The sequence below is a fragment of the Microtus ochrogaster genome, chromosome 16 (assembly GCF_000317375.1).
Source record: "Microtus ochrogaster isolate Prairie Vole_2 chromosome 16, MicOch1.0, whole genome shotgun sequence".
In the NCBI taxonomy this organism is placed as follows: Eukaryota; Metazoa; Chordata; class Mammalia; order Rodentia; family Cricetidae; genus Microtus; species Microtus ochrogaster.
In genome coordinates, this window is record NC_022018.1 from 23,539,080 (window position 1) to 23,552,769 (window position 13,690).

Here is a 13,690-nt window from a genome sequence, read left to right on the forward strand (position 1 = left end):
GTGGTTTTTAAACATAAAGCAAAGCAAGCCAGCCTACAAACCACAATCCCAGAGAACTTAGACAACAATGAGGACACTAAGAGAGACTTCCATAGATGTAATCTACATAGGAAGTAGAAAGTATAAAAAGACAAGATCTCCTGAGTAAATTAGGAGCATGGGGACCATGGGGGAGGAGAGAGGCAGGGAGGGGAGTAGAGTTCAATAAATATCAATTAAAAAATGCAAAGTATATTTAACTTAATACTGGAAGACGAACAATTGTTTTGTAACCAGTACCCATAAAGAATTATAATTTGTTACATGTTTTGACTAGGATAATTAGAATTTACTGTAACCTGAGACTATATTATATATATGCATATAGTTTTAAGATACAGCCATGTTATGATTCAGCTTAAAACAACACCTTTAGCACCCCACTGTTGCTCCTACTGACTCATGCTCCAGAAGCTCGGTAAGTGATCACACCTTTGATCTGGAGTTATTGATGGGGTCTCTTATAATAGTGCAACAGAGAATTTAGGTTATGAGACACCTAAATGTTTTATGCTTGCTGGTTAGCATAGCTTACTTAAAAAATTTCCCAGGGAGCCATGAGCCATATTTATAGATTTTTATCTAGGTTTGTCTGCCATATGCATTCCTAAGCTAGAAACACCTTGCTTAGAACAAGCATTCCAAAAAAGGGAACAGGATCTCAGGATGAGATGCTTCATTCTCATCCTCGAAACAAAGAAGTGCTCAGAATGCTGAAGATGGGTAGATTTGCCATATATAGTTTGGGAGGCAAGTAGAAATGTAAGGAATGTGCCTTTCATTTTGATCTATAAAAAAGCCTTTTGAAAGTCTGCAGGATGAAAAGTTGTTCTGTCTCTAGGTGTATGCTTCCAAAGAACTGATATTTATGAATTTAGTCAAACTTAGTGGCCTTCCACTTCAAGTATCTTTTGGAAAAGTCTGATTTATAGTGAATGATAGATTGGGTTGTTTTGGTTTAGTTTTTGGTTTTTTTTAGACAGGGTTCCTTTGTGTAGTCTTGGCTGTCCTAGAACTAACTTTGTAGACCAGGCTAGCCCCAAATTCACAGAGATCTGCCTACCGCTGCCTCCCAAGTGCTCAGATTTAAAGGTGTGTGCTACCACTGTTCAGCCTGACAGTATTGTTTTCTAAACTAATATATTTAATTCTTAACTATTTTATCAGGCTATTTGTGATTCCAATGTTATTTTTCCTCCAGTTTAAAATTCTTAATGTGCCCATGTCGTCCCAACTTGCTGCAAATCATTGGAACCAGCAACAAGCAGAACAAGAAGAGAGGATGAGAATGAAAAAGCTCACATTAGATATCAATGAACGACAAGAGCAAGAAGATTATCAAGGTATAAAATAATTTATAGCCCATAGACTTCCAGTGCCATCACTCTGGAGACTGAGGCAGGAGGGTCACCATACATTTAAGGGCAGCCTGGGCTACAGAATAAGACTCTTAGCCGGGCAGTGGTGATGCACTCGAACTCACAGAGATCCTCTTGTCCCTTTGCCTCTGCCTCCCACGTGCTGGGATTAAAGGCGTGCACTGCCACTACCTGGCTGTAAATAAATATTAAAACAAAAAAAAATAGTGTTTACTGTGCAAGCATGAGTGCTTGAATTGGAATTCCCAGCACACACATTTAAAAAAAAAAATGGTGATTAATATTTGTAACCCCAATGATGGAGAGGCAGATATCTGGGGCTTGCTGGCCAGTCAACCTCAAGTAATAGGCAAGGCCTAAGTCCCAGTAAGAGACCATGTTGAAAAACAGGATGAACAGTGCCTGAGGGGAAAAAAAAACCCTGTATGTTATCCTAGCTATCAAGGTTGTTACTTCCTTTACCTTTTCATGCTTTCAATACTTCATAATCATTAGCCTAAATGTTTTTTGAAAGTTGCTACCTACATATAAACACCAATGAACTTGATCTCCTGTTTTTTTGTGCATTTGTAGAAGCATATATTTACAAGAGTTAACAGCACTTTTCTCTTTACTCCTAATCACAGAAATGTTGCAGTCTCTTGCACAACGCCCAGCTCCAGCAAACACCAATCGTGAGCGGCGGCCTCGTTACCAACATCCAAAGGGAGCACCTAATGCAGATCTAATCTTTAAGACTGGTGGGAGGTAAACAGCCTTTACTTGATTCCTCCTCACAAGGGTTCCTGATAATGTTTTTGTAAAAAATTGAGTTTGGGATTAGCCTGTTACATCACTGCTAAACATACAAAATAGTTTTAAGAGTTTGAAGTCAGGGATTATGATGCCTCCAGAAGTTCCTTTATTGTACAGAATGGTTTTGGCTATCCTGGGTATTTTGTTTTTCCATATGAAGTTGAATATTGTTCTTTCAAGGTCTGTCAAGAATTTTGCTGGGATTTTGATGGGAATTGCATTGAATCTGTAGATTACTTTTGTTAAGATTGCCATTTTTACTATGCTAATTCTAGCTACACAAGAGCATGGGAGATCTTTCCATTTTCTGGTGTCTTTATCAATTTCTTTCTTCAAAGATTTAAAGTTCTTGTCATATAGATCTTTCACTTGTTTGGTTAGAGTTATCCCAAGATATTTTATTATTTGTGGCTATTGTTAAGGCAGATGTTTTTCTGATTTCTTTTTCAGCCCAGTATCACCTGTATAAAGAAGGGATACTGATTTTTTTGCGTTAATATCTTGAAATTTGCAGGCAAATGGATGGATCTAGAAAAAACCATATTGAGTGAGGTAACCCAGACACAGAAAGACAAATATAATATATACTCACTCGTAAGTGGCTTTTAGACTTAAAGCAAAGAAAAACCAGCCTATAGTCCACAACCCCAGAACACCTAGACAAGACCCTAAGAGAGGCATACATGTATCTACATAGGAAGGAGAAAAAGATAAGATCTCCTGAGTAAATCAGGAGCATGGCGGTCGCTGGAGAGAGTAGAAAGGCAGAGGGGAGGAAGAGAGGGGAGCGGGAAAAAAATGTATAGCTCAAAAAAATAAAAATAAGCAAAAAAAGAGGCAATGAAAAATATTAGTTTTCTTCCTGTTCACTTTCTTTAAAGTAGCTTAAAGTGTATACTGTAGTATTGATATCTGTCACTTTCATAAAATCATCAGAAACCAGAACTGTTAGAATGTTTTCACACTTAATATTGACATTTCCATTAGGTGAACTTCTCAGGTGTTCTTGTCAATATCCAAGACTCTCTCAACTAAAATAATGTCTTTTTTTATCATTCTTATATGTTGGGTTGCCAAAAAGTAGAAGAAAACAGTGTCCATACCCTCAAGGCTAGAGTCTAATGAAAAAAATGTATTTACGAGTACTTGAAAGTTAATTATGCTCTAGTTGTTTTTGTTTTGGGGTTTGTTGTTTGTGGTAGTGGGGGGGCGGGTTTGTAGCCCTTGATGCCCTAGAGCTCATTGTGACTGGGCATACCTTGAACACAGATTTGTCTGCTTTTGCCTCCCAAGTGCTGGGATTAAAGGCGTGCACCACAACACTCGTCTTAGTCATTTAAAAAAATTATTGAAATATGAAGTATTTCCTAGGAAGTAGGAAACAGAGTGCCAAGCCTCAGCTGCTCTCCCTTCATGCCATCAAAACCAGTACCACCTGGGTGACTTTTAACTCTACCAAGTCTACTGCCAGCTCGAGGCACAACCTTGGCCACCTGTGGAACACAGCTTCTGTGTACTGACTCTGCGGAAACACTTCCCAGATTTCACCTTAGTGAAGCTGATTACTTCTTAATCACTGCTAACTTCTCAGCTCCAGCTGACCAGCATGGAGTGTCCCAGCAAAGCAAAGGTTTCGCTTCAGCAGTTCTGCTGTCTGGTTAATCCCAGCTCACCCTAAGCAGAACCACAGACTTAAAGCAAATATCCCTGATTGAGTCTTTAAATATCCCCCTGAAGTTTCACAAGCCAGGCCTCCATCCTCTGCACTGCTCTCAGATTCTTCCAAGCTCGCACAGTCCATCCCACTTATCTCTCAACACTTAGAGGCATCTCTAGTCCAAAGTTCTAAAGTCCTTCCACAAGCCTCCCAAACCATTGTCAGGTCTGTCACAGTAATACCCCACTACACTGGTACCAACATGTTTTGTTAGGGTTTCTGTTGTTGCAACGAAACACCATGACCAAAAACAAATTGGGGAGGAAAAGGGTTTATTAGGCTTACACTTCCATATTGCTGTTCATTACAAAAGGAAGTGAGGACAGGAACTCAAGCAGGATAGAATCCTGGAGGCAGGAGCTGATGCAGAAGCCATGGTAGGTGCTGTTTACAGTTTTGTTTCTCATAACTTGCTCAGCCTGCTTTCTTACAGAATCCAGGGATTACACCTCCCACAATGAGGTGGGCCCTCCCTCATCAATCATTAAGAAAATGCCTTACAGCTCCATTTTAATGAGGCATTTTCTCAATTAAGGTTCTCTCATTTCAGATAACGCTAGTTTGTATGTCGAGTTGACATAAAACTAGCCAACACATCCATCATCTTTAAGAATGGCTCTCTGAGCCTATCATGATGGCATATGCTTATCCTAGTACTTGATTGGGCAGAAATAGGTGTTGTTTCTGTGAGTACAAGGCTTGCTTGATCATAGCAAGTTCCAGACCAGCCAGGGATATATAAGAAAGACCCTGTCTCTAAAGGGGTAGGGTAGAGGTGGCATATGGCAGGGGAGTACTTTCCTCAGTAGTTAGGAGTACTTACTGCTCTCTCCATGAACTTGAGTTTGGTTGTGGCAACTTAGAACCATCTGTAACTCCAGTTTCAGGGGATCTGACACCTTTAATCTCCACAAGATCAGGCACACACAGGTAAAACATTCACATAAAATCTTCTTAAAGGCCCTTTGTAAAGAAAGTATAACGAATGCTTTAAAGATATAGGCATGCTGGGCAGTGGTGGTGCACACCATTAATTCCAGCACGAGGTAGGCAGATCTCTGTGAGTTTGAGGCCAGCTTGGGCTATATAAATTACAGGACAAAGAAGGTCTACCTTGTCTTGGAAAAAAAAAAGAAAGTGAATGCTTCAGATTCATGTGGATTATTCCAGCGCTGCTCAAACTTTACAGATGCACATCAGTTATTTACTGAAATGCATCTTGCCTATTCTTGTTTTCATAATGAGATGGTGTTGCTGTGTTGTCTAGGTTCATTTAAGTAATCCCAAGCTTAGTCTTCCCATCTCATCTTTTCAAGCAGCTAGGACAGCTGGCTTAAGCTTTTATTGTATACCCTTCTCACACACACATTGCTGGATAATTATCCCAGCTAGGCATGTGTTCTCCCATTGAGTTAAACCCCTAAACCATTGTTCTTGTTTTTTTGAGACAGAATCTCCCTATGTGCAGCTCAGGAAGGCCTTCAACTCTCCTAATTCCAGTACAGAGATTAGAATTATGTTGTTCCACCATACTCCATGTAGGAACTTACTTATGAAATAGTGTACCTCCTAGAATAACAGCCCAAGTGTGCATTAGAAATACTTTTTTTCAGCTCTTAGCATCAGTCACTCAGGATGATTCTTTGCCTATAAGCTAGTCAAGTGACATGCTACTAAGTCTGAAGTCTGTCTTACAAAGCTTTTTAATGTTTTCTTCTCTCATCCATTGAACTTAATTCCATTTTAGGCAACTGCTTTGTGTTTACTTCAGGAGAGACCTTTGCATCTTTGAATTATTTCTTTCAGGGGATGGTTGTATCGATTTCCCCCTCATTCAGGTTGTTCAGTTCCGGGATTGTTTTGTTGTTGTTTTGGCTTTTTTCATGTGGGTAGATACAACTCAGGATACACTTCTTCATGTTTGTATTTTATTCCTTGAAGGTTTTTTGCAAAATATAATGCGGGAGTTCACTCAAACTGTCATGAGGAAGTGCAGCAGAAGTTTGTTGTCTCAGTTTTGGAGACAGAAAATGTGAGGCCAGGAAATCAGCAAGGTTGATTTCCTCTGAGCTGTAAAGAACATATTTAGGCTTCTCGGCTTCCAGAAGCTTGCTGGCAGTCCATGGCTTATAGATGTGTCACCCTAGTCTGTGTCTTTATGTCCACATGGTGTTCTTTCTGTGCATCTCTGTGTCCGTGCTTTATTTTATAAGAATGTCCTCATGTCTGGAGCTCACCCTATTACAGCATGCCTGGCTACATTTTAACTGATCACATCTGTCAACAGCTTTCCAAATAAGATTATAGTCTCATGTTTTATAGGTTAGACTTCTCCATATGCATTTAGGTGATACACAAGTCAACCACGCATAAACTGATTTCTTAGCATCTTAGAAATTAGTTGTAGAGAGCCACATAAGGTATTATGTGCCTTATTATAATACTACGACTTGGGAGCAGAAGACAGGAAAACCATGAGTTCATGATTATCAGCAACATAGTGAGTAGAAGGCTAGGTTGGGCTACATATGACCATATCAAAAGTGTGGGAGACAGAAATTAGCTGCAGAAAAGGTATAGGAGCCATGTGTGATCTTCAAAAAGCATTTACTAGGAGAAGTTGATGTATGGTGATAGCTGGTGCTTGAGTCTTTCTTGCTCCAATTTTGTCCTGCAGTGGTAAAGTTCCTAACGTCAGCCTATTTGTACCTTTAGGAGACGTTGATCCAGCAGCACGTGTCATTTCATTAGGTCCTGTATCTGATGTTGTGGATAGTGGAGTCCTCCAGCAATTGAATGAGAGCAGCGGACACATCTCAGCATGTCGGTCTAGAGAGTTGCGAATCTAAACCTGGGACAGGCTGGGGCCATGAGGCAGAAACACCAGCCTCCGCCAACACCGGAACAAGCCGACGCTTCCAGACAAGGCAGAAAGGCCTTTTGTAATGGAAATCACGTGAGGGTTAATCTTCTCTTGAGAATGTCAGTCAAGAAATGAGAAGGTTCACTTGACTACTGAGCAGTTACAACAGGAAGAGCGTCAATGAGATGACTGAGCCGGAGAAGACACGGTTGAGATGGGAATGGTATGGGGGAAATGAACTTGAGTTTTAAACTTGATTTAAGTTACAGTGTCTCTGAATTGAACATCCCATGTTGGAAGAAGATACATTTGGGGGCTCCAGGACTACAGTAGAAAAGTATAGAGCAAGCAGTAAAATCTTCTAGTAAAAACTTACATGCAGGACAACAAAATGATGAAAGATATACAAATGCCAGATAAGCCACCAGGAAGGGTTTTGTTAAAGGAGTTTGTTTCAAGAGGAGCAAGGGATGAGGAAGGAAAAACCTGTTTGATCCATCAGAGTCAGTGATGTAAAATTGCCTATTATAGTGAAAGAAAATGTGAAGACTGTTAATATGCAAAGCATTAATTCAGATGGTTTAGAAAAGTCTGATACCAGCCTAAGAACGGGGATATAGTTGAGCCCATTGTAAGTATCATTGAAAACAAAACGTGCCAGTGAGCATGTCATGGAAGAACGAAGGACAACAAGAAGTGGATCAGAGTATTTTGTTGACCTTCATGGGTTTACAGCCTCTGTGTCTAAACAAAATATGGAAACAAGTAGAGCTTTTACTTTGCTTTTGTTTTCGTTTCATTTTGTTTTCTTCCCCTCCCCCCAAATAGAAATGAGGGTTCTTAGTCTGTTTCTGACAGTCTGTTAATTTATTAGGATAGGTATTTTTCATTTGCTTTCAATAGGCATAGTAATTTAGTTAAAGAACACATCTGTATGCTACAACTTGATTACATCTTTTTTTCTATTTGCATCTTTCTTTTACCATGTTTTAGTTTCTGCATGTAGATTTCAATAAGAAACAAAACTTGTAAAGTTGTAACATTTCACATGGAAATGCTGCCCAATCTTCACCAGCTTCAGAAATCTGACCTTTGCCGATGCTGCAATAAAGTGTTGTAATTTGGATTTGGCATGATTTGTTTTATTTGGTTTGGGAAACCTTTCAGCTGGTCAGTATCACCCAGGGTCTTCTTCATGCTTTATAAAAAATATTCTCTGATAGATAAAATGGTACATGACTGTAATCCCAGAACTCAGGAGGAGCACAAGTTGGAGGACCAACCTGAGCTATATAGTGACCTTAGTATATAGTGAGACTTTGTCTTTTTAAAAAACAAACAAAACAAAAAAACAACAGCTAAGGTCTCCCTATATCCTTGGCTGTATATACTCATCTTTTAGACCTTGGAACTTAATACATAGACCTGGAACTCTGCCTGCCTGTGCTTCCCAAGTGCTGGGACTAAAGGTCCCATGCACAGAAGACATTGTCTTTAAAAACCTAGTAGTAGATTTCTTGTCTAGCTTGACCCCAGCACTGTGTTATATCTCTAAGAAAAATGAAAGAAACAAAGGCAAGAACTTCCTCCCAATGTTCCTAAGTTACCCCCCCCCCGCGCGCACACATTTATCAAAGATAAACAGATGTTCACAAACCCAGCTGTCAGACTCCTTCCTTCCTTCCCTCTAGTGATCTACCTTTAAGAACTAATGAACTGAAAACCAACCCAACTGAGAACCTTTCTCAAGGAAAGCCCCTGCACTTTCCTAGCAGGGCCTCAGACACCTTTATATATATAGTCTTTGCATGACAGCCATTGCAGAATGGACCCACTTAAAACGAAAAGCAGTCAGCCAAGGGGAAGGTCATAGTCAGGAAGCAGTGGAAAGAGATGAGAAAAGAGGAGGAGGGAAAAGAAACAAGGAGCAGCACTTGGAACCACAACCCAAGAGGCCCAGTAGGGGGCGAGGTTGTAACTGTCATGCTCTAGGTTTGAACCTCAGTATCACAAATAACAAAAGTTAGGATGGCAATAATCCCCTTGCCCTGCAAGTAATAATACCAATCCAATAAGCCAGTGGGATATTACCCTAGAATATAAAGATTAGTGTGGAGAAACGCTTTCATTCTGCAGATTGTAGTAATAGGAGCGGCGGGGCTGCGTCCTCAGCACCCCGCTGCCCGCAAGGCTAGCTTTACCGGAAATAATTACACCGACACTGTATTCTTTTAAATACTGCTTGGCCCTTTCTCTTCTAGGCTAATTCTCACATATTAATTTAGCCCATTTCTAATCATCTGTGTGTAGCACCCCAAGGTGCGCTTACCGGGAAGATTCTAGCCTACGTCCATCCTGGGTCGGAGCTTCATCGCGTGTGCCTCAGAGAGCAGAGCTCTCGCCTCTGCCCGCAGGAGTGGAGCATCGTGTCTCTCTGAGGTGTCTGCCCTCGAGAGGAGAGCTGTCGAGTCTCTGTCTGAGGTGTCTTACCTCACTTCCTCTTCCACCCAGCATTCTGCTCTGTTTACTCCTCCCACCTTATGTTTTAACCTATCAGGGCAAGCAGCTTCTTTATTTAATTAACCAATGACCTTCCTCCATCAGCAGATGAGTTGTCCTGAGAGGTGTCTTGTCACTCAGTGTCAATAATTATTGGGAATCGGAGGTCCCGAGTTCGATTCCCATCTGGGTAATTAAGTGTCTGTGTTTGTGTGAATGTGTGTGTCTGTATGTGTGTGAATGTAGATATGCATGCATAATTAATCGGGGAAAAAAAGATCTTTATCCATAGTGAGAAACTTCAGGGCTGAAATTATATTAAATATGCCCTAGGTTCTCATTGGAAGTCAGGGGTGGAGAGATGGCGCAGTGGTTAAGAGCATTGGCTTTTTCTTCCAGAAGACCCAAATTCAAGTCCTGCATCCACGTGGTGCCCAACAGCTGTCTGTGACTCCAATTCCAGGAGATCTGATAACCTCTGGTCTATTAGGGCACTGAACACATATATGGTACATGGATATACATGCAAGCAAGCATCCATATACAAAATAAAAATAAGTTTTAAAAAAATTAAAGTGTTTACACTTCAGGGGTTAACTTTAAGCTAGACTTCAATGTGTTATTTAAAGATAATTTGAGTTTGCTTAAAGCAAAGGTTATTATTATAAGGATTCTAAGTATAAAGCAATGTTCAGAAACCCATGGACAAGTAAGTGCAAGCAGAAATATTTTCTGCTCCTAACTATTGTTCATGCTCATGGTAAACTGTTTTTGTTACTCAACAAAATGTCACAGGACGGGCAGTTTAAGCAACAGCTTCTAGCACTAGATACTGCATGTCCAAGGGTTGGCAGGGTTGGTTTCTCCTGAGGCCTTCTTCACTATGTCCTCACATGGCCTTTTGTGTACAACATTTCTCTTCTTTTTTTCCTTGAAGACACATAGCCCACTCTGTCTTAGAACTGGGTATGTAACAAAAACTCGTCTTGAACTTCCATCTTCCCAGGTTCTTGGTTTCTGTGGTGCTGAGAATCAAAGCCAGGGGCTCATCCATTGCAGATATGCATTCAGTGGAAGCAGCCCCAAGCAAGCAAGCTCCATGGGAGCAGGTTCGGAAAAAAACCCAGAATTGCTGAGTGACCCCCTGGAGCTCTGAGTGTCCTCTGGGGCGACTGGAACAGTGTCCCTGACTGCACCATCAAATGAGGAGTAACCATTTGAGCCTTGGATCTACTGGCATCTGTAAGACTGATCACCAGTCACAGCCCCAACTACACCAATCAGAGGAAAAGATGGGTAGACAAGGTAAGAGCACAACACCACAAAGAGCAACATGACACCAACAGAAACTAGTGGCCCTACAACAGCAGGACTTGAATACCCAAATATAAATGAAGCAGAAGAAAATGACTTAAAATATAACTTTAGGAGAATGTTTGAGGCCCTTAAAGAGGAAATGAAAAATTCCCTCAAAGAAATAGAGAAGACAAAAATTTGGAACAAAACAAATCCCTTAAAGAAAACCAATAAAGAGCAGTCAGACAGATGAAAGAAACAATTCAAGATTTGAAAACCGAATAGAGACAATAAAACACAAACCAAGGGAATTATATAAACAGAAATTATGGAAAAACGTCAGCAACCACAAACATAAGCATAATCACCATAATACAAGAGATGGAAGAGAGAATCTCAAGCGCTGGAGATACAATAGAGAAAATAGACCCATTAGTCAAAGAAAACATTAAATCTAACAAAAGCTTAACCCAAAATATCCAGGAAATATGGGACACCATGAAAAGAGCAAACCTAAGAATAATAGGGATAGAAGGAGAAGAAATCCAACTCTAGAGCACAGAAAATATATTCAACAAAATCATAGAAGAAAACTTTTCCAACCTAAAGAAAGATATGAATATGAAGATACAAGAAGCTTACAAAACACCAAATAAATAGACTGGACCAAAAGTCCCCTTGCTACATAATAATCAAAACACTAAACAAACAGGATAAAGAAAGAATATTAAGAGGGGCAAAGGAAAAAGCCAGGCAAGAAACAAAGACAAACCTATAAGAACTACACCTGACTTCTCAATTGAAACAGTAAAAGCCAGAAGGTACTGGTCAAGTGTTATGAAGTCATTAAGAGACCACGGATGCCAGCCCAGATTACTATACCCAGCAAAACTTTCAATCACCATAGATGGACAAAACAAGATATTCTATGATAGAACCAGATTTAACCAATATCTAGCTACAAACTGAGCCCTACACAAAGTACTAGAAGGGGAAAACATACACAATAATATCACCACTAACAAAAACTAAAATAACAGGAACTAGCAATCACTGGTCATTAATATCCCTTAATATAAATGAACTCAACTCACCTATAAAAAGACACAGGCTAACATATTGGATACGAAAACAGAATTCATCCTGCTGCTGCATATAAGAAACACACCTCAACCTCAAAGACAGAGGTCGCCTCAGAGTAAAGGGTTTGGGAAAAATATTCCAATCAAATGAACCTAAGAAACAAGCTGGTGTAGCTATCCTAATAGCTAGCAAAATAGACTTCAAACTAAAATTAATCAAAAGGGACAAAGAAGGACATTTCATATTAGTCACAGGAAAAATCCATCAAGAGGAAATCTCAATACTGAATGTCTATGCCCCAAATACAAGAGGCCCTCATATGTAAAAGAAACACTTCTAAAATTTAAATCACACTTTAAACCCCACACTAATAGTGGGGGACTTTACCCCACTCTCACCACTGGACAGGTCTATCAGACGAAAACTTAACAGAGAAATAAGGGAACTAACATGTTAGGAATCAAGTGGACTTAACAGACATCTATAGAATATTCCATCCAAACATAAAAGAATAAACCTCAGCACCTCATGGAACCTTCTCAAAAATGGACCATATACTAGGTAACAAAACAAACCTCCATAGATACAAAAAAAATTGCAATAACCCCATTATCTTATCAGATCACCATGGCTTAAAATTAGAATTCAACAGCAACACTAATTTCAGAAAGCCCATAAAGACATGGAAATTAAAAAATGTTCACCTGAATCAACAATGTGTCAAGGAAGAAATAAAGGAAGAAATTAAAGACTTCCTAAAAGTCAATGAAAATGACCACACAATATACTCAAATTTATGGGGCACAATGAAAGCAGTGTTAAAAGGAAAATTCATAGCACTAAATGCCTACATAAAGAAGCTAGAAAAGACCTTGGGGGAGGGTTGAAGGGGAGAGAGGAGAGGCAGGGAAGGAAGCAGAGAAAAATGTAGAGCTCAGTAAAAAGGGGGGGGGGGTGGAGAAGCTAGAAAAATCCCAGTGAGTTAACAGAACACCTGAAAACTCTAGAAAAAAAAAGAAAACTCACCTAAGAGGACTAGACAGCAGGAAATAATCAAATTGAAAGCTGAAATCAACAAAATAGAAACAAAACAATACTAAGAATTAATGAGACAAAGAGTTGGTTCTATAACAAAAATCAAAAAATAATAGACAAACCTTTGTCCAAACTAACCAAAAGGCAGAGAGAATATCCAAATTAACAAAATCAGAAATGAAAAGGGACATAATAACAGACACAGGAAATCCAGAAAATCACTAGGTCATATTTTGAAAACCTGTACTCCACAAAATTGGAAAACTTAAAGGAAATGGACAATTTTCTGGATAAATATCACTTACCAAAATTAAATCAAGACCAGATAAGCAAATCAAATAGACCTATATCTGATAAAGAAATAGAAACAGTCATCAATAATCTCCTAACCAAATAAAGCTCAGGGTCAGATGGTTTCAGTGCTGAGTTCTATAAGATTTTCGAAGAACTAATATCAATACTCCTCAAATTGTTCCACACAATAGAAACAGAAGGAACATTGCCAAACTCCTTTTATGAGGCTAAAATTATCCTGATACCCAAACCACACAAAGACATTACTAAGAAAGAAAATTACAGATCAATCTCCCTCATGAATATTGATGAAAAAAAAAACTCAATAATACTGGCAAACTGAAGTCAAGAACACATCAGAAAAATCATCCACCATTATCAAGTCGGCTTTATCCCAGAGATAGAGGAATGGTTCAACATACGAAAATCTGTGAATGCAATCCACCATATAAGTAAACTGAAAAAAAAAAACCCACATGATCATATCATTAGATGCTGAAGAGGCCTTCAACAAAATACAACATCCCTTCATGATAAATGTCTTTGAGAGAGCAGGGACACAAGGAACATACCTAAACATAATAAAGGCAATATACAGCAAGCCAACATCAAACTAAATGGAGAGAAACTCAAAGTGATCCCACTGAAATCAGGAACAAGACAAAATTGCCCACTCTCTCCATATCTATT

The 13,690-nt window shown here is 39.4% G+C and overlaps 1 protein-coding gene across 8 annotated transcripts in view; it reads left to right on the top strand.

The window, feature by feature from the left end:
* The window catches only part of Upf2 (UPF2, regulator of nonsense mediated mRNA decay), a 101,198-nt gene extending 93,279 nt beyond the window's left edge, over window positions 1–7,919 (top strand). For 6 of the 8 annotated variants that reach the window (XM_026783014.1, XM_005354864.3, XM_013349043.2 and 3 more), the window contains 3 exons: window positions 1,241–1,382; window positions 2,045–2,165; window positions 6,646–7,919. In XM_026783014.1, coding sequence (XP_026638815.1) covers window positions 1,241–1,382; window positions 2,045–2,165; window positions 6,646–6,655 — 273 coding nt within the window. In that variant the 3' untranslated portion in view covers window positions 6,656–7,919. Of the gene's footprint in view, window positions 1–1,240; window positions 1,383–2,044; window positions 2,170–6,645 lie in introns of those variants that run through there. The other 2 variants (XM_026783016.1, XM_013349044.2) reach the window with 1 other exon arrangement.
* Window positions 7,920–13,690: the final 5,771 nt, after the last annotated feature.